At 39.8% G+C, this 25,392-nt stretch overlaps 1 protein-coding gene across 1 annotated transcript in view; it reads right to left on the bottom strand.

The window, feature by feature from the left end:
* Positions 1-2,207: 2,207 nt before the first annotated feature.
* Positions 2,208-25,392, bottom strand: part of LVRN (laeverin) — a 70,621-nt gene continuing 47,436 nt past the window's right edge. The window contains exons 11-21 of the mRNA XM_052647007.1: positions 25,189-25,265; positions 24,678-24,817; positions 22,396-22,451; positions 18,908-19,061; positions 17,307-17,401; positions 15,271-15,378; positions 13,922-14,089; positions 13,567-13,707; positions 5,961-6,036; positions 2,971-3,118; positions 2,208-2,390 (exon numbers count right to left, since the gene is read on the bottom strand). Of these exons, the coding sequence (XP_052502967.1) occupies positions 2,978-3,118; positions 5,961-6,036; positions 13,567-13,707; positions 13,922-14,089; positions 15,271-15,378; positions 17,307-17,401; positions 18,908-19,061; positions 22,396-22,451; positions 24,678-24,817; positions 25,189-25,265 (1,156 nt within the window). The 3' untranslated portion in view covers positions 2,208-2,390; positions 2,971-2,977. The remainder of the gene's footprint in view (positions 2,391-2,970; positions 3,119-5,960; positions 6,037-13,566; positions 13,708-13,921; positions 14,090-15,270; positions 15,379-17,306; positions 17,402-18,907; positions 19,062-22,395; positions 22,452-24,677; positions 24,818-25,188; positions 25,266-25,392) is intronic.

Raw genomic sequence — 25,392 nt, 5'->3', positions numbered from 1 at the left:
CAAGCTCTTACACCCTGTTCCAGCTGCCCCTCAGCTCCCACTGATATTGATGCCTCACTCTTAGGACTGACCTGTTTATGAAAGGAAGGGGAAAGGAAGAGTCCAAATAACTCTTCAACACATGTACAGTGAAGAACGTCTTTGCTGAGTGTTGTGTAATTGGACAGAAGATCGAGCTGGAGGCAATATATGTGTAGTTTCTAAAGCTGACTACTCTATATAATTCGTTTATACAAAGGAGCAGTTATATTTATTTTTAAGCCTCTCTTAAAGCTTGAGATAATCCTGCTAGAGTCTGGATGGAAAAAAAGATAGCATTTACTGGAGTAAACAGGAAAAGTAATCAAGCAGGGCTTTTAAAAGCCCGTTTTGCTTCTTCCTTCTTCAGAATAAATTGCTGTACAAACTGGCCCCAGAGCTCTAAGTTACAGAGCATCCAGAGTCCTCAAGACTAAGGCACTCGTTCTTTCACTTAACGTCACCAATGGAAGGTCACCACATGGGTCTGAGGAGCAAAAAAGGACAAGATTGTAAGGAAAACTTTAATTTCTGATTGTCAAATTGAAAAAAATCATGAATACATTGCATATCTTATGAACCTGTTTTAGGATGAACAGTACAAAGCAAACTGGATGGGTCAAAAAATTGTGTTGCTAGTAAATAAGCTGGCTCATTGGTCATTAAAGTATTTCTATCATTTAGACAAATCTGCCACAGTGTCACTGCCTGACTTACTGCTATCACAGTAACTAATAATTACTTCTTTTTATACTAAATATAAGGTACGATTTAATAAAATGTAATAAAATGCTTATCTGGAGTAACTGGCTTCCTCCAAGTACAAGAAAGTATATATTGTTCAAAACTCTTGTTCATATTTAGAGGAAGGACTATCAGCAAGATATTTGGGCATTTGGTTTGAATAAACGTTTTCAGTGCTGTGTAAAGACTACAGAAGCTATACTATAATAGGACTTGGTCAACAAATGGTCTGAAGAACCTGGTGTGCTCCTCTGGTGGGCTTGGCATCACCTACTAACAGGCGTCAGGGCCCACTCGGACCCCCGGGCACCAGCATCCAAGTACACTTGGTAGAGTGAAAGCACAGGAGGGGAGGAAGATCAAGGAGAGGGGACATGGACAAGCAGGTGGAAGGACAGCTGAAAGGCCTGGAAAGGGAGAAGGACAGGGGAAGCCAAGGGGAGAGAGCGGGTGGAAGAGGAGGAGAGAGCAGTGGGGGAGGATACGTGACACGGTGATGGAGAGATGCGCCGGACGATTGGGAGAGACATAGGAAATAGAGAATGCACATTTGAAAAAACACAGGGCGATAGTGCACAGTGATAATTCGAAGCCATGGAGGCGGTTTATTGCTTACATTTTAAATTGCTGAACTTAAAGAACAGTCTCCTGGACCCACAATCCATCATCAAGTCTGCGCAGACGGCTTTGGCTTGTTCTCACGCCCCATAGTTTCCCACTCCCTTGCAGGGAGAATCTTCCTGTAAGGTGAATATGAAAGTGAGCTAAAAAAAAACCCTTAGATCACATTTCCTTGAGCTTATATGACATAGTTAAAGGCTTTTCCTAAAGGGCAGCTGCTATATAACACAGGGAACTCAGCTCGGTGCTCTGTGATGACCTAGAGGGGCGGGAGGGCGGCTCAAGAGAGATGAGACCTATACATACATACAGCGGATTCATGTGGCAAGCAGAAACCAACACAACATTGTAAAGCAATTATATTCCAATTTCTTTTCAATTTTAAAAAATAGAGGTTTTCCATTGACATAATCCTTAGTCTTTACAGCATCACTCTGAGGTAGATAGGAGATGTGTAGTTTTACCCCCATTCTGTAAAAACAAAATCAAAATTAAACAAGAATTAAAACAGTAGACACACAAAGTCTAGAGTAGGGTGATTTGCCTTAGCGGTCCTGATTAAATCAGAGGTAACAAAACTGAGCTAATTCTGTACATGGGGACTGATGACAACGTTTAAAGTTGTCCAGACTACAAACAAGTTCAGTTTGGCCAATTGAAACCCCATTTTGAACTTAATCCCCCTGAGTGCAAAGTTGTAAAGATGATGATGCTCTGGTTAAACCGTTAGTTCTATTTCTCTTTATTTGACCATTTTCCTTTGCACCAGAGATGAGCCCGTAATTGCTATTTGTCTGTTGACATCACTATTTTTGTGGCTACACTTTGGCTGAAAGACAGTCCATCCCACAGGTGAAGTATACAGTCCAGAGATTCAGCAGAGCAGTGGTCTCCATCTGGTCTCCACAACAGCGATCCTCCAGGGACTTCCTGGGTGCTATGACCCGGTCTCTTTGTGACACCAGGAGGCTCAGTAGCCAGTAAAGTGTGAGGTGACGCAGCAGACACTGGGGAGAGAGACAGGGGCAGGAGCAGACTCGTTTCTTGCCTCTGGGGCACTTAACGTGGCTCATAAAATTGTTCTTTTAAAAAGTTGCATTTCTGTGGCTTTTTCTGTCTGCCAGTGAATATTATTTTTCTGGTTTCTGTTTCATTACATTGTTGTGTCATTTGCTTATTACTCTTTTCAGTATTGAACTAAATAAACCCTAGAATTGCAAATTTGTGTTTCCCTCAGAAAAGAATGCTCTCATTTACCGAATGATGTAATAGTCCACTGGCCTTCACAACAAGAGTAAGCGAAATTTTGCAAGGTAAATTTGTTTTTCCAAGGCATTTAAAGTAAATTGTGTGGTTTGTAGCCTGACATGAAGCAAAATCTTCCCCAGAAATGCAGCACGGTTGGCCAAATCCCCAACAGTCGCTGAGCCACAGAGCCAAATGCGACAACATGGGAGGAACAGGACTCTGAGCAGCACATGTGACTGAAATGCAAACAACAAAACGTGGGGTTTTCCAGACTCTGAGAATATTGGAAGACAAAACTGTGAGCACATTATAATATGCAAGTGAAAGGCCGAAAGTCACCAGTAAATCATGTGTTTTTCCGCAGCCACGCCGCTATCCTGGCACTTCGCTCTTTGCCTTTCAGATTCTCGTTCCTTATTGTCTGTAACTTGGCCTGAACTGTGAGTCTCTGGTGCTCCTCCAACATGTTACTGCAAAACTGCTGCAGCTGAAAGAACAAATAGATGGTCAGTCCATCAGTGCCGCTGAACTTCTCACTTAGACACAGCAAGACACAGCTCATGTGAGGTCGTAGCGTGATCTTGCAAACGGATGAATGGCAGTTGGAATGAGCAGAAGTGTGTGTCCCTGAGGAGACTGCAACTGAGAAAATATGACGAAGAATGCGCCTGTCCTGAAGAGGCCGATGTAGAGAGGAAGTTCCAGGAAGTAGAAAATTCGTCTACTTTATTTGCTGCTCTATTCCCCCAGCAGCACACAGTAGGTCTTCAACAAAGATTTCCTGATTCGTGTTGGATATTAGACCCGATTTGTGGACAGAGAGACCTTCCCTCTTCTCAAAAATAACGTAATTTCCAAAGCGCAAACCCAGTACACAGCATCTGTTTCTTTACAAACGTTATCCTTACGAGTACTTATAGTGGATCGTCCATTGGCTAAACTCCTTCACTGAGTCAGGTCAGGCATTCAGTTATAAGAACATTTGTTCCAATATCACATACAAGCCAGATGCCAAGCGATGGATAAGATATATGTCAAAAGTCTGTTTCTGTGTCATTGGACAACAACTCAGAACACACGTTACCATAAAATGATAGTGTACCCTGCTGTTTCTCCTCCTGGCAGGAGGGGAAGGGGATGGCAGAGGATGAGATGGTTGGATGGCATTGCTGACTCAATGGACATGAGTTTGAGCAAGTTCTGGGAGTTGGTGGTGGACAGGGAAGCCTGGCGTGCTGCAGTCCGTGGGGTCGCAAAGAGTCGGACAGGACTGAGCGACTGAACCGAACTGATCCTGTTTTTTAGTCGCTAAGTCTTGTCTGACTCTTTTGTGACCCCACGGACTAAAGTCCATCAGGCTCCTCTGTCCATGGGATTCTCCAGACAAGAATACTGGAGTGGGTTGCCATTTCCGTCTTCAGGGGATCTTCCTGATCCAGGAATCAAACTCCAATCTTCTGCATTGGCAGATAGATTCTTTACCAATGAGCCAACAAACTTCACAGAAGGTCACTTAAACTTTTAATATATTTGAAATTAAGTAACAATAGGGTTGTCATGCCTAACTATATAATGCAGAAGAAAAGTAAGGTTCTAGGATAAAGTAGATTAAGGGGAAAAAGCAAACCTCTTTCTCTCCCCCACACCTGGGCATTCCTGCCAGGCAGTTGGAGCCACACGCCAGCAGCATTGTCCCAGACTGAGTCTGCAGGGGGCGGGAGGGGAGTGTGGGACTGTGGGGGGCGTCATAGGCACTTGAGAGCACGAGAGAGGCCAGGCTCCAGCAGAGAAGAGAAGAAAGACCAGATCAAGAGATGTGAGAGTGGATAAAAACTGCTGGTATGGAGGGGAAAAGGGATTCATGTGACTTTCATTTTCCTTTTTTAGTAATTATTTTCGATATTACCATGTGAACTGATACAAATAGGACTGTTGGGCATGAACAGCTTTTTGATAAGGATATTCATGGGAGCTAACTTACTTGTTTTCAAAATTGCAATAATTGAACCACTACTAAATCCATTTCTGCGTTTTAAAAAAAATGAACCATCAGTGATTATAGACTTTTGGAACTTTGAGGAGTGCTAAAGGTATACAAACTTCACTCACTCATTCAATAACAACGGGAACACTTTCCTGGCTTCCGTAGAGATAAAGTTGAACTGAGGCACTTTTGAAGAGATCAACACACAAACTCAGTTTTGCTTGTAGGAGCTGCCACTTCAGCATTTTTGGGTGTGCCCCTCACTCTCTTGTCTGGGGAATCCCTGATAAATTAAGTCCTGACAGCTCAGTCTCAGGCAGGCCAAAACTCAAGCAAAGATCCTTCCTCCAGGAATTATCAGTTTTTCCTCTCTCACAGTAACAACTACATAGGATGATTTGGGTGCATGGAGGAGAGGGTGTCAATCAGTTAATTAGAAGTGTCCCAGAGTATGTGTTTGGAGCAGGGTCTGAAACGATGATTAGGAATTATCCAGCCGAAGACAGGCATGAAGAAGCCATGAGACAGAGGTAGACTGTTTCTGAAATCTAGGAAATGTGCAACGACATAATTTAAGAAATTTTCTAAGTGGAATGGTGTAACTAAGGGAAACGTGTGCAGAGGTGCCTATGTTCTTATTCTCTGAAACAGTTCGTGAAGAAGGCAAAACTTAAGACGGAGAGTAAGGCAGCCAGATTATGAAGGGTCTTGTGAGCTAATGAAAAGACTTCTAAATTTTTTGTGAGAACTATGAAGAGCAGGGCAATGACTGGCAACACTGTGACGGATGGGACGGAGGGAAGACAGGGCCAGGGTGCTGAGGCCGCAGTCTGTTGCAATGACTCAGATGTGAAATGGTGAAATCCAACCCTCCATGAATAAGAATCGGAGAAGGCAATGGCACCCCACTCCAGTACTCTTGCCTGGAAAATCCCACGGATGGAGGAGCCTGGTAGGCTGCCGTCCATGGGGTTGCTAGAGTCGGGCACGACTGAGCGACTTCCCTTTCACTTTTCACTTTCATGCATTGGAGACGGAAATGGCAACCCACTCCAGTGTTCTTGCCTGGAGAGTCCCAGGGATGGCAGAGCCTGGTGGGCTGCTTTCTATGGGGTCGCACGGAGTCGGGCACGACTGAAGCGACTTAGCAGCAGTATGAATAAGAATGGTCTCTATTTCAGGAGCAAGGCAGAATTAAAAGACATTTCCTGCACAACGATAACAGCACTGATAGAGCACAGAAGGTGACAATTCAGATAAGCTTATTATTTTTAATTTTAGCAACTCCAAATTACATAAAAATGGCTTCTACATTACCATAATTCACACTATCTATACTACTTACCTCTAAGATCTGTGAATCTGTACGTATGGTTCTCCCGATTACATATAGTAGGGTAACCAATGATTGCGTTCCATACCTACAAAGCAACAAACCGCTAATCAGGAGTGGAAAATGTTTCGTAAGACAAAGCTACACAGCAGGTAAATGCTAAATATACAGTCCCCATTAATCCCTCTCTCCCGAATCTAAGCAAAACATATATAAAGTAGTCTAGCTTCATCTTTTAATAGAAAATTCATGCTGTAGAAAAGTCTATTAGCACAAAGAAGTAATTACAGTTAAATACTGATTTATGTAACACATGGTTTTAAAAGTTTCATATAAATGTAAAAAGCTCTCCTTAAAAAGAGTTAACAGCAACTGCACTTATCTTTTAAAATGAAGTGGTTAGAATAGATGTCACACACCCCAAATTAAGAACATTTAAAAGAGAACAAGGAAATATTCAATGTACATTCCTTAAAAATGTGGTTAATATAGAATCAGTTTCAGAAGCTCTGACTTAAATACCATGAAAGCTTATTGAAACTTTCGTATTTGTGCTTTTTCAAAAGAGGATCCATATCTTCAGAGATTCTCAAAATGCTGGTGCTCCCTGATGGCTAAGTACTCTGGGTTTCCTTGAGCTCCCTCAAGAGGTCTGGCCACTGAAACTTCCCTTTTAGTTTAGCGACCCTGAATGCCTGACAAGAACTGCCTGACAAACAGCCATGAAGCATTGCTTGTGGAAAGATAGCAGATACATACCTGCTCAGAGTGCTGCTGTGGTTAAAAAAGTAAAGAAAGACTTTTGGATGCGTTAAAAAAAGAAAGAAAATTAAAATAGGTTAATATAATGGAATGGACAAGAAAGGATTGAACTACCATTATCTTATTCATAGTTGATTCACACAACTGACTTACTCCCAAAATGTATACTTGAAACTAAAATTTGTGAGAATTAACATTGGCATCTGTGTGACGAAGGTGGAAGAGAACAGTGCTTTCGTCCTTTTTCAAGTTCCCAGCTGTAAGGTAAACTGAGTCTACTCCAGCACAGTGGAGAACAAGCGACCGTCTACATATAATTCAGGCAAGCAAACCTGTTTCTATGGGGAAAGAAGAAATGTTTCTCAGCTCTTCAGTTTTGCTGGCCAGGTATAAAAAGCCTGTGAAATGACTCAAGAAATTTGACACAATTTGCGAAGAAACTGAGTTTAAAAAATAAAAGGTAGGAAATGGGAGAACAGGGTGGAGATTCCTTAAAAAACTGCAAATAGAACTGGCTTATGACCCAGCAATCCCACTGCTGGGCATGCACACCAAGGAAACCAGAACTGAAAGAGACACGTGTACCCCAATGCTCACCGCAGCACTGTTTATAATAGCCAGGACACGGAAACAACCTAGATGTCCATCAGCAGGTGAATGGATAAGAAAGCTGTGGTACATATACACAATGGAGGATTACTCAGCCATTAAAAAGAATACATTTGAATCAGTTCTAATGAGATGGATGAAACTGGAGCCGATTATACAGAGTGAAGTAAGCCAGAAAGAAAACCACCAATACAGTATACTAACACATATATATGGAATTTAGAAAGATGGCAATGATGACCCTGTATGCAAGACAGCAAAAAAGACGCAGATGTGTATAACAGACTTTTGGACTCAGAGGGAGAGGGAGAGGGTGGGATGCTTTGGGAGAATGGCATGGAAACATGTATACTATCATGTAAGAATCAAATCGCCAGTGTATGTCCGATGCAGGATACAGCATGCTTGGGGCTGGTGCATGGGGATGACCCGGAGGGATGTTATGGGGAGGGAGGTGGGAGGGGGGTTCATGTTTGGGAACGCATGTACACCCATGGTGGATTCATGTCAATGTATGGCAAAACCAATACAGTATTGTAAAGTAAAATAAAGTAAAAATAAAAATTAGAAAATAAAAAGGTAGGAAATAGAAGAAAACTGCTTACGTTGCTAAATGTGTGATTTTTCTACCAAATAAAGAGAAAAGCTATGCTAAAAGCTGAGTTGGGTTCGAAGACACCTTGGGACAACTTATAAATTGTCAAAATGGGGAATCACATATAGTTAAAAGCATCAGTGTGGACATTAAATGCAATGATGTGTGTTGAAGCACCTATCAGGGTACGTGGCACTCTTCCTTCCTATTCTTGAAAGTTTAAAGAGGAGATATTTTTGAGACAGATGATTTCTTTCTCCTGTTGAAAGAGTAATCTCTCTGAAATAGCACTCAACAAAAATACATGTTACAAATAGTTTATCTGCCAGTAGTGTATTAACGTGAGGGCAGGACCCAGTGTTTGTCGGTATGACTGCCCCTTCAAGAAACTGATAACATTCAGGGCTGCTGCTGCTAAGCCGCTTCAGTCGTGTCCGACTCTGTGCGACCCCATAGACGGCAGCCCACCAGGCTCCCCCGTCCCTGGGATTCTCCAGGCAAGAACACTGGAGGGGGTTGCCATTTCCTTCTCCAATGCGTGAAAGTGAAAAGCGAAAGTGAAGTCACTCAGTTGTGTCCAACTCTCAGCGACCCCATGGACTGCAGCCTTCCAGGCTCCTCCACCCATGGGATTTTCCAGGCAAGAGTACTGGAGTGGGGTGCCATTGCCTTCTCCCACACTCAGGGCTAGCCAGGGTGATTTGGAACATTAGTCCATCTCACTTTGCACACCTTCCTCTTCCCTCCTTTCTCGCATCCGTCCTCCCCTCCCATCCCTTCTCCCGCCACATCTGGCTTCCTGAAACAAGCATGGAGGCACCGGGGCATCCAGCCTGACCCAGTGACAGGCGATGGGAATGGGCCCTCCCGTGCCTCAGCATGCCACTCTGATAACATCTTAATTCTCTTGGTTGTTCCAATCTAACCCTTTCAGCTCCATGTTCCCCATCATGAAATAGAACAGAGTAAAGTGAAAATCAGTGTAAGTTTTCAATCTTAAGACTTCAGCCAGTGCAACACATTTGGAGAGAATTCCCTGCTGGTCTGGTGGTTAGGTCTCCATGCTCCCACTGCAGGGGATACAGGTTCGATCCCTGGTGGGGGAACAAAGATCCTGCAGGCTGTGTGGCTCAGCCAACATATACATAATTTATATTATTATAATTCATATATTATTATTAAACATATTTGTTATATATAATAAATAATAAATTTAAAGAAATAAACTGGAGCCATCGAAAGAGAAAAGTGCTGCCAATTAAAATGGCACAAAAAATTAAATAAGTAAATAAAATGGCACAAAGTTTTGGGAAGTTAAAAAACTTATCTGGAGAAGAAATTAAGCATTTGGTGAAGAAGAGGGTAAGATTTATTCAGGTTGAAACAGATGACACTTTGTATTCTATATTCAAGTAAAACTAGGGTTTTCCTATAGGCCACAGAGTCTACATGGTTTTATAAAAGCCGAAAGCAAGGTAACAAGGATAATACAAATAACGTTTCTACTGCATCCAACGAAACATCACCAAAAGATCGTGTTCTTTACGGCTATTTACATGTTCTTTCATGGGGTCTGTCCACAGCTGCAGGTATATATAATGACTTCTCTATAACCTGAAAGATGTCTTTATGGTTAATGGAAGCTCCTTCAGCGGGATCAGGACCCAAAAGGTCTCTCGCTAACAATGAACTAAATGCCCCGTGACTGCCGGTACAGAGCCCTGAACCGGGGAGTGAGAGGAGCAAGAGCAAACCATTTTGCTCAAGCGAGTAGTCCTACATACACTCTCAGACCAGGCTCCCTGGGCTCAGCTGGGAACAGACGTTCCTGGGCTGCTCCTGGCAGCGTCTCAACTGTTTCGCTTGGCCAGCCCTACCAGCTACTTTCCAGGGCCTTACGCTCCAGCCAGTTATGCAGGCCTGTCCCCAGTCAGACTCTCAGCCCTGCCCTCCCAGCATTTACTGGTGTCCTCCTCTCCACACAGAAGGGGGTTTCTTCCAACTCAAGCCCCCTTCTTCTCTCAATCCCCAGAGCCCTTTCCATCTGTCCTCTGTAATATTTATCAGACACCCTGTCTTCATCACTTTATAACCCCTACAACAGCTTGAACCAACTGTGCCTTGGCATAGAAAAACTAGAACATTTATTACCAGAAAAACCTTACAGTTGATCACATACAACTTCTTCCATTTTATACAACTTTTTAACCAAGGCCTAAAACTTAACTAGTGGGCCATCAATAAATAAAGGTTGGTCTAGTTTCAGTTCCAGATAAGAGGGTGAGAGAATTCAGTTTCTCATCTGTCTTTGTTTTGGAACAACTGAGGCACCGGCAGAATGACAGTTTATGTCAGCACAGACAGTACAAAGCAGGACCACAGTGACAAGACGCTGGGCTAGATGCTAGATTTCCTCCTGAAGGGCTTCTCGGAGCTTTGTGATGCTCACATATACTGTGAATTTGAGAGAGTGAAAGTAGTTCCCAAACTAATTGGGCTACTGCCTCCCTTGTTTACAGAAGGCTTGTCAGTATCTTCCATGAATAACGCTCAGTGACTTTCAGAAAACTAAGATCATGGCATCTGATCCCATCACTTCATGGCAAATAGATGGGGAAACAGTGGAAAACAGTGTCAGACTTTATCTTTTCGGGCTCCAAACTCACTGCAGATGGTGATTGCAGCCATGAAATTAAAAGACGCTTACTCCTTGGAAGCAAAGTTATGACCAACCTAGACAGCATATTAAAAAGCAGAGATATTACTTTGCCAACAATCCATCTAGTCAAGGCTATGGTTTTTCCAGTGGTCATGTATGGATGTGAGAGTTGGACTGTTAAGAAAGCTGAGCACCAAAGAACTGACGCTTTTGAACTATGGTGTTGGAGAAGACTCTTGAGAGTCCCTTGGATTGCAAGGAGATCCAACCAGTCCATCCTAAAGGAGATCAGTCCTGGGTGTTCATTGGAAGGACTGATGCTAAAGCTGAAGCTCCAGTACTTTGACCACCTCATGCGAAGAGTTGACTCATTGGAAAAGACTTTGATGCTGGGAGGGATTGGGGGCAGGAGGAGAAGGGGACGACAGAGGATGAGATGGCTGGATGGCATCACCAACTCGATGGACATGAGTTTGAGTGAACTCCGGGAGTTGGTGATGGACAGGGAGGCCTGGTGTGCTGCGATTCATGGGGTCACAGAGAGTCGGACACGACTGAGCGACTGAGCTGAACTGAACTGAAACACTCTGGAGAAACACGAGTTTCAAAGCTAACTCACAAGTGATCAGTCACATTTTAGCAAATTCAGAATAAATCCTGTTCACTTAAATATGATAAATGTTAAATTTGTCATAGCATGTGTTTACTTGTCTCATATCATTTTATGAAGACTGGTGACATACAACTATTTGTGTCAAATATAACTTTAATACGTGAGAAATAAATATTCTGCTATGCAAAGAATAAGGTAAGCATCCTGGTACCATTTTAATGTAGAAAACATTTGAATATTAATTTGAAATTTTATGTCCTCTTATAATCCACATACATTATTACTATTCAAAATCATTTTCAAAATTCAGCAAGACTGGTGACTATAAATTGAATCCTAAAAATAAATCTTTTAGATGTAGAAGGCAAATTTACTTGCGTCTCAAAGAAGTTTTGTAGCAGAATGGGCAAGTGAACTGAGATTAATTTATCATAAATAGAAAAGAAAAGCATCTATTTTATGAGCATAGCATTTTGTTAAAAGATAAAAAAATTTAAGCCATGGTTAAAAGTGAATGCATTTATAATTCTAAGAACTGCTCAGGGACGATGAAATATCCATTTAGAGTTGTCCTTTTAAACAAAGGAAGTCCTTCTATACTCGTGTTTAATACAGTTAGATCATTTAAATAAATTACTAGACAATGGACTTTTTAGAGTATTGCAAACATGCTTCTGTTCTCCAAATGCAGAAAAAAATTCTTCTGAGGGATAAAAATTAAAACACATTTAAATTAAGAGCAATCTTTCCCATAGGTTGATCAAGCCATTTGCAAGAGCTTCACTAGTTAGATGTGCTTTGTATGGTATAGAAAGAGAGGGAAAATGAACCGAGGGGCTGTTTTACCCCATAGAGCAGTGCTGTGCAATCGAATTCTCTCCAGGATGGAAACGCTCTCTGGTCTATTACGGTAGCTACTGGCCACACTGAGCACTTAACACAAGGCTAGTATAACTGCCTTGAACTGAATTTTAAATTTATTTAATTGCAGTTAATTTACATTTAAACAGCCGTATGTTAGCTAGTAGCCAGTGTATTGAGCAATGCAGCCTTAGTTAATTTTTTAATCTGGTGCCATTTGGTTCCTTGTTAAACTATACCCGGGTCACTCAGGGGACTGTCGAAAGGTATAGATTTTGCCCCTATTCTGACAGATGCTGATTTTTAAGGAGTAGGTGGGCTTGGAAGCCTTTAGATGCATCAGACACTCCAGGTGATTACAGAGCTCTGCCTCCCGGGGGCGGGGTGGGGGCGAGTCAGTGGTAAACAATCCGCCTGCCAAAGCAGGAGATACAGGAGACCTGAGTTTGATCTCTGGGTTGGGAAGATCCCCTGGAGGAGGAAATGGCAGCCCACTCCAGTATTCTTGCCTGGAGAACTCCAGGGACAGAGGATCCTGGTGGGCGACAGTCCCTGGGGTTGCAAAGAGTCAGACTAGACTAGGCACACAACATTAGAAAGGGTCAGGTTTGTGCTTGTGCTCCCCTGCCTGAGTGCGGATATGACCCTGGACTGACAGGCACCATGTCACCTTCAGACACAATATGAAAGACCCTTAACACTTACAAATACACACAAGTGCCTGGCACTAGGAAGCACTGAGCCTGGGAAGTAATGTGAAGCTGGGTCTTAATTCTGGGCTTTTAAGAAGGCATGGTTAATTAAGGCTTTCAGTGACTGTGAAGCTGGGGAGATCTCAGCCAGGAGAAGGATGTTGAATCTCATTGTCTTCCTGCCCTTTGACCGTCACCGAAGACCATCAGTAAAATAGCTTCATTCCCTCCCCCTCCAAAAAAGAATGTGTGGTTAAGTCATGTTCTAAAAAAAGCAATTATTAAAGGCAAGCTATTTGATTCGTGCATTGCAATGTCTATTTTACCTGACAGGCTATGAAGCAAGCATATTTAATCTTAAAAGGTGAGAAACATAAAATGTTCTATAATATGGAACTCAAATATATAAAGGGAATCTGACAAAAGACGCAAGCTCAGCATCCAAGCATATGTAGTAATATGTTGCATATGTTGTTTCTTAAAGATATGGCGATGTATTTCACAAAACAAAATGGAAAATGTACACTCATACCGAAAAACACGACTTACTCTAATCTGTGTCTCTGAAGACAAGATTCTTAGTGGGCAAAATGGGGAAACTGAGCTAGATAAATATCTCATGCAAAACTACATTCACAAAGAAAGCCAAAACCAAGGATAAGTGATCTTATCTTCCACGAAGCTGGTGTGTGGTAAGACTAAATGCAGGAAAAATAACCACTTTTCTAGGCAACGTGAAGGCCTTTAGGGACCTAGACAGACTAAACCTGAGCCATTCACCAGCTGGAAGACATGAAGAAAAGGGTGGTTTCACATTTCCTCCTCACCTTTTGCTCACAGCTTGCCAATTGTTGATTAAAAAGTCCTTTGCAACATATCGGCCAACTTCAGATGCTTCTGCAACAGCTTCGATGACATTTGTTTCATTAAAAGCGAAAGGAGACACAGTGATGGCATAATCCATATATCTGCAAAAGCGCGTTTGGCAGAAAATAAATATGTAAAAATTATTCAATAGAAAGAATATAAGTGGAGTTAAAAATCCCATATGGTTCTAAGTTAGTGGTGCATAAATATGTTTCATATTAATTCTTACATTAGCTCATGTCTGTTTTTCTCCCTTTAGTTTATTAATTGCATTCCTCCACCAAGAACTTTTTCAAGTTAAGTTACAATAATCACCTGTTAAGTATCCATGGATCTTTACTGCAGCTCATTGCATAAGCAAGTTGAATCCTTTCTTCTTCCTTTGTGTTATTATTGTAGATTTTTAACAAAAAATCCCATTCTTTATCATTTCCCAAAGCAATGCCATAACATAAAATAACATTTTTAATTGGATTAGGTATTCTGTAAGACACAACATGCAATGATATTTTTCATAGCAGTTAAGTTACATGTTAATCTAGGTTGTCACATATTTAGACGTATGCTGCTGCTGCTAAGTCACTTCAGTCGTGTTCAACTCTGTGCGACCCTATAGACGGCAGCCCACCAGGCTCTGCCGTCCTCGGGATTCTCCAGGCAAGAACACTGAAGCATAAATCTAGAAAAATGTCTGCCATCTCAGATATGAATATCAAAAGCTGGAATCTAGAAAAGCAACTGTGAAAACTGTCACTCACACTAACATCTTGAAGTCATCAAATTAGTTTAGAAACTAAGGAGATTTGAGGGAGAAACAAATTAGAATAGTACAAACAGTGTATGTTGATAATTCTGTTTGATTTCATATATTCTTATCACATTTTCTAAGAGTCCATCTGAGGGCATATATTCAAGGTAATATAATGAAACGAAAATGACAGAGTATTGGTCTCAGCTGTCAATGAAGCTGAAAACTTAGAGATGCGCTGATGCACTTCTATATGTATGAATAAATAACCATAAAGTACAACCTAAATAAGCACAGGTGCTTATTAGGGAATGTACTGGTAATGAGAGGTCCTGGGTGAGAATTCAGTGTATGAACTGTGGTATTAGAGAAGACTCTTGAGAGTTCCTTGGACTGCAAGGAGAGCCAACCAGTCTATCCTAAAGGAAATCAGTCCTGAATATTCATTGGAAGGACTGATGCTGAAGCTGAAACTCCAATACTTTGGCCACCTGATGCAAAGAACTGACTCATTTGAAAAGACCCTGATGCTGTGAGGGATTGGGGGCAGGAGGAGAAGGGGCCGACAGAGGATGAGATGGTTGGACGGCATCACCGACTCAATGGACATGAGTTTGAGCAAGCTCCGGGAGTTGGTGAAGAACAGGGAGGCCTGGCGTTCTACAGTCCACGGGGTCGCAAAGAGTCAGACACGACTGAGTGACTGGACTGAATTGATTGTTATGCACAGACCTTCATGAGACAATTCTGTGTGTGTATCTGTTTTTAAAGGATATTTGAAAAAAAATAAAAAGAGAAAGAGATTATGTAAGTAAAAACAAAATGTTCCTTTCCAGAGTAAAAGCATCAAACATTGAGAGACACTGTTGGTGCTGAAAGAGGGCAAAAAGAAGGGCAATTACAGTACAACTCTTACTCATTCTCTGGATGGTTCATCCAGTTTCTGAAGAGTTCTCTGGACAGCTGAAGACAGTCCTCAAGACCCAACCAACATGCAGTTCCAAAAACTTTTTCCAGTAATATTCTTGAAGGAAAAGTCAAAGAACATTTATTTTTCATTACTACATTTATATTTTTCTGCTTCCAAAAATATGTGTTTCATAAAAAGATGGGTATTTTAAAAACATCCTTCCAATAATATCAGGTTTGTTAAAAAATAGCCTTTGTGGATGGCAACTATATTTAAGGTTCAGGGAAATATTTGCTGAGACGCTCTCAGGCACCAAATAAGCTCTCAGACTGGTATTTTTTTGAAGGTAAGAAATAAATTACTGCCATCCTTCATCTCCCTCAAACACACATGGGTGTACACGCACACCACATCTGTTATCAATTTATTTTTTCTCTCTCATACAACAATTGGCTTACAGATTTTAAAAAATGACTTTAGAGTATCTGATATAATACACTTAAAAATAAAGTTCTTTCTCTACACATGAAAACAGAGGGAATGGTTTATTTCTCTCCTCTGACGCTATGCCTTCCCTCGCTTCAGCTTCCATTTTTCCCTCTGCCCCTCCTAGCTATTAATGTCATCCCCAGAAAAGGAACGGAGGTTTCTGTTTTGTTTTTATAGTTGAGCAGAGGTATGTGTTATGACTGCAAAGAAAGTAGGTTCAAAAGAACATGGAGAGAGAGGAACAATGATAAATCCAGATAAGTGTGACGTGTGACTCCTCACACTCTGCAGTTTGGAGTCAGAGGTAAAGGAACTCAGAAGGGTCAGAAGTTTTCCAGAAAATACAAGAGCCAAATCTCCTTTGTTCCACCCTCCCTCTGGTTTGCTCTCTGCCTGGCCTGACCTTCTGATAAGCAGTAGTAGTAAGACAGGGGTGGAAGGCTTCTGAGAGACAGCTCTGACCACTCACTACACATTCACTCCTCTCTCCACCCTTCCCAAGCTGGCAGCAGCAAGAAGGAATTCTCTGGAAGCACAATCTAACTCCCAAGGTTGGCCCCAGGATGCTCCAAAAAACAGGTCATTTCAGGCCAGTGTAGGAGAGCCAAGGCCACAGCTGGTTAACAAAGGTGCTGCCTGGTTGGGCCTTTCTGCTCACCTATCCACTTGCCTATCCACTCTCCATTCCAGCTCTGTCTTCCATCCATCTGGAAATCCAATGGCATGTCCTTCTAGTCACACTCTCTAGGCTAAAATCTCTCCCCTTTTAGAAGGGAACTCGTGAGAGAGAATAATCACTTTTTGTATAGTTTGTATTTTTTGCTTGGTTTAACTGACTTCAGCCTGATATTGACTAGAGCTGTAGATGGAATTCCTGCACCGTTCATTGTTGATCACAAATCCCCTCTTCAAATCTGGAAGCCCAGCCTACCTTCTGTCACAGGGTCCTGCAGCCCTGTCTTGCCTTTCACCCCCTTCCCAGACTAGCATTATAGCTTACTCCCCCACCAAACCAATGTCATTCACAACACTTGCTCATGCTCACACACCGATGATTAATACAGGTCACTGTATGATGTTTGAAGATTTGATCACTAGTCATCAACCTCCCTCATCATATTTGCATAATGTTAGAATTTCTGTTTGACATACATAACGGAACTTTTCCCTGTTTCATCAGTAATACACAGAGTGGAATGTTTTCTTCTGTGGCCTTCCGATACCCTTCATTTGTACTAGCTGGTTTTGCTTAGCACAACTTTTCACCAAAAGTACAACTTACTTAAGATTTCAACCTGGAGCATAATAGTTGAGAATATAAAGCTATAAACTCCTGTGTGTACACGTATGTGCTTTGCAGGTAAATTAAGATCCCTAACTACTATTTCCCATTAAGATGTATGTAGCTCACCAATCTCAAAGCTACTATTCTCAAATTGCACACAAATCTCTCAGTGAATCGTTAACTATTAGGATCTTATTTTATGAATCTGGAAACCTATCCATTAATAAGAATCATTTAGTTCAGTTGTCACTGTTCAGAAAGTACATACAGAGCTAAATAGTCCTCCTGCAAGGCTGTCACATTTTCACGAATCATAGTTGAGTAAGTATTCCATATTGAGATAAGTCTCTTCAACAGATACTTCTATAAACAATAAAGAGGATATTAGTTAGTTCTGCTCACAACACTCAATTTGCACTGCTTTTCCCTTGTCTGAAAAGACATAAACAGAGAGGTGACAGATATTTCTTCAGAAATAAACTTCATTTGTTACTAAATGTTTAATTGATTTTTTTTAACATTTTAGGTTCACTTTCTTCATAAGAAAGCGATATGTAAACAACATGATGTGTGTAAGCACAGTGCCTGGCACAGAGTAGGAGCTTAATCAGTATTAGCCACTTTTATCGCCATCACCCCAAAATTTCTAGTTGTCTTTAAAATAGAGGGAAAAAAAGGGAAAAAATATAAGACAAACGTTCTACCTTGAAACTTTCAAACTTTCATGCTTAGTGTGTATACACACACACACACACACACACACACACACGTGTGTGTGTGTGTATATATATATATGAAAACAAGGAACACTGATTTATGCCTTGGACAAATGTAAACCCTGGATGCAAAATAAGATTTCTTCAACTGAGCGATTGGCTGGTAAATAACAGCATTTTTACAGTCATATATTTACCAATACATCCCTCAGAACAGTATTATTCATTGAAATTCTTTAAAAAAAAAATAAGTGTGAGCTTTTACTTCTTTACTCACCGGCCAAGATCAGATGTCATCAGTGAGCCACCTCAACCCCACAGACATCCAAGCGCCTCCTATTGGTCACTATGCCCACATTCAAGTACATTTACATCAGCACTTTAGACACTAGATAAAAGAAAGTCTGGAACTCCAAGGTGCTTGTGATTTTGCTCTCAGATGGCCCTGGAAACTCACTTGAAATCCTTACCTAACACATCTGCTGTTTTGCTTGTGGTCCCCAAATCTCCGAGGGGCTGCACCCAAACTTAGGCTTTTCCTATGCCATCTATCTTATGATCACCAGATCACTGTTAAAGACCTAATAATGGAAACTTCCCGTTTTATTGATGCTATTTTCCCCTTTTATAAGGACAAGATGGCACAGTCATTTCTTCATTCATTAACTCTAATTTCCACATCTCTCTTCCCAATATCAAAAGCAGCTTCAAAATATCTACTTTTCTAGAACATGGCTGTCTGGTTTCAAGTGCTGGCCCTATAAATCAGAGTATATACATTATGGATACAGAACTGTGAAAAGTCATTCTGCTTACCAACAATCTTTTAGGAAAACAGTTGTTCATAGACACTATCCTTTCTTTATATAAAAAGGAAAAGGATATCGCTTCCATCCACTTCTGGTTTCTTAAGACACACTGACACCTCAGCAAGAACACAGTACCTTCTCTCACATACATCTCCTAGGGCAGATCTATGACCAAGGTATTTTCTTTTAAGAATAAGCAACTATTCCTAAGAAAATGAATATATACAGAACTAACAGGCTCTTATTTGGGGAAAGACTAGTTTCACAGGTGCTACCTAAAATACGGAAGGAAGATGAAACAAAAGAACTATTTTTAAAAACCATCTCACAAAGAATGAATTTACCTTTAACAATGGATATATTTCATAGTTGTTCCCATCAGAAACAAGATCCCTGGTTACTAGGTTCATCAAAACTGCATGCCACACTATGATTTCATCTTCTTCAGCAAGGTACTTGGTTAAATCAAGTGCTGTTTCAATTTCGATATAATCGTTTCTGTTTGGTTTTTAAAAACACAACAAAGATTCAAAAAAGCCTTTCTTTGCTAAATGATCTGCACACTTTCCATGTTTGTTACACGATTCAGTGCCTGATTTCAAGAAGGTATATGAAATCAAGAAGCTAGAGGGCAAAGGTCCCATCTCGTTGATTAGGTGGAACCCAAGCAATGTTGACAGGCTCTCCATTTCAATTTGATAGATTCAAGGTCAATGAATACAATAAAGTAGCAAAGAAGAAAAATATAGGTATGTGATGGGAGGAACAGGGAAGGCTTTCTGGAGGAGGAACTTGAAAAAAGAATGAAGGAAGAATAGGACTGGAATAAGCAGAAAGACAGAGGAAGGCAGTTAGGACAAAGAGGGGGTTCATGGCAGACCAACTTAACCAAGGCAGGGAATTTCTTCGGTGTGTACTGAGAGATGGGGACTAATAGGTAATCAAAAGTGTGGAGAGGGTTGACTATCAGGATAAAGAATTTACATTTGGTGGGAAGGTATTTAAACAATCAGGGTAACATCATGAAATTGATGCCTTAAAACTTTGTTTCAGTTTGTGCTGCAGAAGACAGAATAGAATTCTTAAAGGACTAACAGCTAGAAGCTTAAGGTGACAGGCCAGGCAAAAGGTGATGCAAATTTGACTTAGCAAGGAAACAATGAAGGTGATGAGTGAGGTGAGAATCCAAAAGACATTCCCCAGATCCCCAGAATGAATAGATAAGACACAGTGACTGGATGAGAGATGGAGAGAGACAGGAGGGTCAAGGATATCTCTAATGTTTCAAGTGGGGGAGGTGGGAAGAATAGTAGTACCTTTGACAAAGAGAGATTGATAGTAGCAATTTAGAGGCTGAAATAAAGTTCAGCGCTTTGGGTACTGAATTTAAATTACCTCAGGATGAACAGAAGACAGGAGAAGACAAGTAAATACATAGATTTAGAAGTCATCAACATATCCTTTACAAACATTTATTGAATACCTTATATCTGGTGGGCACTGTACATATACATAATGAAATGACCACTGAAACCATAAGAAGGCAAGAATTACTCAGAGGAAAGAGAGAAGAAAATAACATAAGCATGACTGGCCTTAAAGATGCTCAGGGCAGCTGGAAAAAGAAGTCAGGTACTGGAGGGGAACCACATTTGCACACTGCAGTCTCAGGAAGTCAAACAAGAGGTTTGCAGGAGGGTGTGGTTAACAACACTAAACTCATGGTGATCTCAGAGAAATGCTTCAGGGAAGCAGGGGGTGGGGAAATGTGCTCTATGTCAAGAGGGGAAGAGTAGAAAAAAAAGGAGGGATAAAATAGACAGACATTCATTCAAGAAATACAACAGGTGAAGGAAAGAGAGAATACACTGGATAATTTATTATGTGTACTCCTTAACTTTATTGTCTAAAAATTTAAATTCTAAACATACATTCATTTCCCTGGTTAGAAACTTGGCAGTAGAGTAAATCCACTATCAATGAAATCAATAATTCTGTAATACATTAGAATATAGGCTCATTAAAATTATACATACAGGCATTACCTTTGGGTAGCAAAAATCACTCAAAGTCCTAATTGATATCTATTTATTTCCAGAAACTCTTTATTTTGGATAAATCAGTTACTTTATTTCCTTAACTTCCAATATCTTAGAATGATATGAAAATATCTTTCATAATCTTCCTAAATTTATCCATTTGAACATTAACAGTCTTTACAAATCCAAGTCTGAACTCCGTGTATGTTACCTAAGTTTTCACTCTTGATCTAGATTTTAAAATGATGATTCTTATACCTTTTGTAATAATCCTATAAATATTTAAACACTATTACTTTTCCCTATTTACATCATCTCTACTGCATCCTTCTAAAGGTTTTCCTTTAAGGGCTTCCCCCCCTTTTTTTTTATCATGGAAAGGCATTTTATTTTATTTTAAATATAGCAGTGTGTACCTGTCAATCTCAAACTCCAGTCTATCCCTCTCTTCCCCTCAGGAGTTCCCTTTAAAACTTAAAATTTTCTTTGCTGCTCCTTTAAGAGCCTTTCAAAATTTCTCCATGATCAGTTTAAATCTTATTTTACCAAAGTTAATTTAATCGAAAATACATGGGACTTTCATACAATTAACCACCAAATTTTGACTTGACAAAGAACATATATTCCTTCTTGTCAAATTGTTATAAAAAATATTGCATCCTGTGGCTTTCATTTTTATTTGTAGTAGATGTTATTGCTCTTTCCTGATGATGACCTTTTTGAATTGTCTTTTTAAAAATTTTTTATTGCTGCAAAATACACATAACATAAAGTTTGTCTTCCTAACCATTTTAAAGTGTACAGTTTCCTGGTATTAAATACATTCATATGTATAACTGATTTACTTTGCTGCACAGCAGAAACTAACACTGTAAATCAACTGTTCTCCAATAAAATTTTTTAAAAGTACATTCATAATGTCCAACTATCATCACTAGCCATCTAGAGAACTCTTCTCATCTTGTGAAACTGAAACTCTGCACCCCTTAAACAGTGTCTCCCCATGCCCCCCACCCTCCCGCCCCAGTCCTCGGCAATCACCACTCTTTTTCTGTCTGAGATTCTCACCACTCTAAGTAGCTCATATAAATGGAAACATACAGTGTTTGTCTTTCTGTGACTGGTTTATTTCACATAACATAATGTCCTCAAGGTTCATCCATGTTGTTGCATATTCCATCAACTTTAAAAAAATTTTTAAACCTTTTCTTTTGTATTGACGTATAGCCAGTTAACAACGTTGTGATAGTTCCAGATGGACAGCAAAGGGATTCAGCCATACATATACATGTATCCTAGGTCCTCCAAACTCCATTCCATCCAGGCTGCCACATTACACTGATCAGAGTTCCAGGTGCTATGCAGTAGGACCTTGTTGGTTACCTATTTTAAATATAGCAATGTGTACGTGTGTGTGCCAAACGTCATATCTCTTCCCCTCATCCTTCCCCTTGGCAACCGTTAAGTTCTTTCTCTAGGTCGGTGAGTCTCTTTCTGTTTTGTAAGTAAGTTCATTTGTATCATTTCTTTTTAGATTCCACATGTAAGGGATGTAATATGATATTTCTTCTCAGTCTGACTTACTTCACTCAATATTACACTCTCTAGGTCCATTCATGTTGTCCAGCAAATTTTATAACATAAAATTTCATAATAACCACAGAATTTGACCCTAATCTGAATAAGTTAAGGCTTGTATAAACTAAAGAGCCAGCTTCATAGGGATGAGGTTATCATTTTTGTAAATTTCTGAAGCTACACTGTTAAATGACGAGAGAAGAAAATATACTCACTTAGACAAGGAAAAGGCATCATCAACCAGCTGAAGTCTGTGAATAACAGGAATAGCCTGCAGATGAGATCCAAAAACGCTCAGGAAAAGATGAGAACATTTTTAGTAGAAAAATAACTTTCAAAATAATAACAACGTTTCAAGATCATTGCTGCTTACAAAGCACTTTCATGTGCATTATCTCATGTACAGAGAAATGATCATTTCTAAGGATAATTTCCATAATTTATTTATTATACATCTGCTTTTGATAAGCGATCCCTTTGGACATCAATCATATGGCTTCAATATGGCTGAGAGTTCTGCCAAAATACTCTGTGAAAAACAGCATATTAAAAAATAAAACAGGAAGCCAAGTTTAAAGGGCCTCTCCGAAACAAAAAGTATACATTAATTGTATCACAACGTCCAAATTGTTGTCAGGGGACTTTTTGGCACAGAAAACCTTAAATAAATATTACTTAGCACTATTTTGGCACTGCTGAGGTGCTCTTTTCAGTGGTATCTCTCTTCTCAAGAGTTTAGTAATTCAACACAGCACCATCAACAGAGCCCTCTGAATCCTGAAAAGGAGTCAACTGCCAGCCTAGCTTCTCACGCTCCTGTTTGAGCTCCCCGGCACTGCGAGGCCACAGGACTGTCTCAGCTTGTGTCCTAAGGGTCCCCAAGTTTCCTACAGCATTCCTTCAACAGCAGCACCCCACCCCCCACCCCCGCCAAGTATATTCATATATGTGGTCTCAGAAGATTTATCTTCACAGCATCCCTCTGAGCATCTGAACAAGCCAAGCTTAATTCTTTCCTTGGCAGTAGTCACATATCTTTTCTGGCAGTAATAATAATACTTACATTTTCTAGATTAATATTAATAGTAGAAATGTTTTGTTTGCTCAGCAATTATGTTGTAGGAATAACTGATTTCAGTTTTTCAATAAGTAAAAGCTACAAAGGCTTCAAGAAATCATTGCTATAATGGCATGACCTAGTGTTTCCACAGCTAAGACTGCCCTTAGAAATTTAAAAAATTTTAGCTACTCTGAAAAAGATTTTTGAATAAAGTATTACTACAGCTGGTTTTTGTATCTTTATTCAAAAGCCCAATGATAAATCTTTTAAAATTACTGATCATATTCTAAATGCCTGAATTGGGTTAGGCTTCTGTTAAACATCATACATACATCATCTTATTTAATCATCACAACAAGCTTGTAACATTGGTCCATTATACCCATTATTATACAGACAAGGAATCCAAGGCATGAGTGGCTAAATAAGAGGCCCAAGGTCACACATCTGGTAAATGATGCCCAAAAGTATGAACACAAGTTGATCTGACCCAGAAGCCAAGCTCGGCCAGCTCTGTGCACTGCCCTTTTGCCAGACTCACTGGGCGACTCACAGAAATTCTGATGACAGAGACACCTAAGACATCTTTTAGTTCAACACACTAGTTTTACAAATGGAGTCTAAATGAGCTGCCCCAGATTTCACAGCAGAGCCAACTCTACAGACTTCTAAGCCAGCATCCATCTCCACTAATGGAGATTTGGTTTAGTTCATCCAAGTCAAGTCCGACTGAGAAGAGCTAGCCAATATTTTAATTTTTATATATTGTATAATAATTTAGTTATTTGATAATTTAAAGTGATATTGGATTATTATTGCTATCTTGTGAATTAAATTATCTCCTTGGCCAGAAGATGAAAATACAATTTTTAGAAAATTAACATTTTCTAGCATTTATGTACTGGCACCTATTATGGGCTTAGAAAGCTTTTTGTTTTGGCCACACCAAGTGGCATGGGGGAATCTGAGTCCCTGACCAGGGATTGAACCTGTGTCCCCTGCATTGGGAATATAGTGTCTTAACCGCTGGACTACTGGGAAAGTCCCTGGACAATTCGTTTACTTACATTACCTCTAATTCTCATTAGGAATAAGAAAGATATGATATTATTCCCATTTTAAAGTGAAGAAATTGAAGCAGAACATTTAAGTAACTTGCCTAAGATCACAAAGTTAACAGTTAATTGGAAATTATTTTGATTTTCACTTAGAAAGGCAAAATTATTGTGGAAAAGTGAGAGAAATGTTCAAAAACACAATACATTCAACCAAAACCTCTTTTTTCTAAGAAAAAAAAAAAAAATCCAGCATGCCTTGGTATGAGGGGTGGCAAAGGGGTCAGTTTCCCACCAGTCAGGTTAAGAAAAGCTCAGCCTATAAATTCTAGAGAGTACAGTATTAACGATAGTCAATAAAAGGTATAAAATTAAAACTTACCTTAGGATCTTTTTCAAGCTGTTGACTTAATTTCTTCCAACCTAATTCATCATAGTTAACTCTATAGTATCCAGTCATATTCAAATTTAATATCACCCAGTCATGATCAGAATCTGAAATTTGCATTTCAGGAAATACTTCTGCAAAGAAGTACATGAACAGTTTGAACTGGTACATTTTAAAAATATTTCACTACATGTTTTACTTTGCCCTCTTAATTCTAAACAGCAATCCAGTAAAACAAAAAGTAAAGATATTCCAAAATATGTATTGATCTTACCACATATTTTTTCACATACAATGTCTTTTGATTAGAAATGTTTCTTTAAAGCTCTATGTTCAACAAGAATGATATAATATTTTAGTTTTAAATAAGCTATTCAAAAGCTAGACATTTTAATATTTTATTCTCTGCTTTTATATATATGTGTGTGGGGTGTATATATATACGTATATACACACATATATTTGCATATATATGTGAAGGTATTTTTAAAAATTTGTTACTTACTGCTGCTTTTATCTAGCCAGACTAAAGACTGTGTAGTTCCATTCTTTATCCAAAGAACAGGTATAATCCATGTGTCACTTTTTGGAAAAAAAGTGGAAACTTCAGTTATTGTTCACACATAAGAATAAAAGCTTTGAGCCCATATTAAATAAGATGATAAAATAAAAGAACTCAAATTCTTCAGTCATTCCTTGTGGATATACA

Source organism: Budorcas taxicolor, chromosome 10 (assembly GCF_023091745.1).
Source record: "Budorcas taxicolor isolate Tak-1 chromosome 10, Takin1.1, whole genome shotgun sequence".
Taxonomy (NCBI): domain Eukaryota; kingdom Metazoa; phylum Chordata; class Mammalia; order Artiodactyla; family Bovidae; genus Budorcas; species Budorcas taxicolor.
This window is presented reverse-complemented; position numbering and strand designations above follow the sequence as displayed.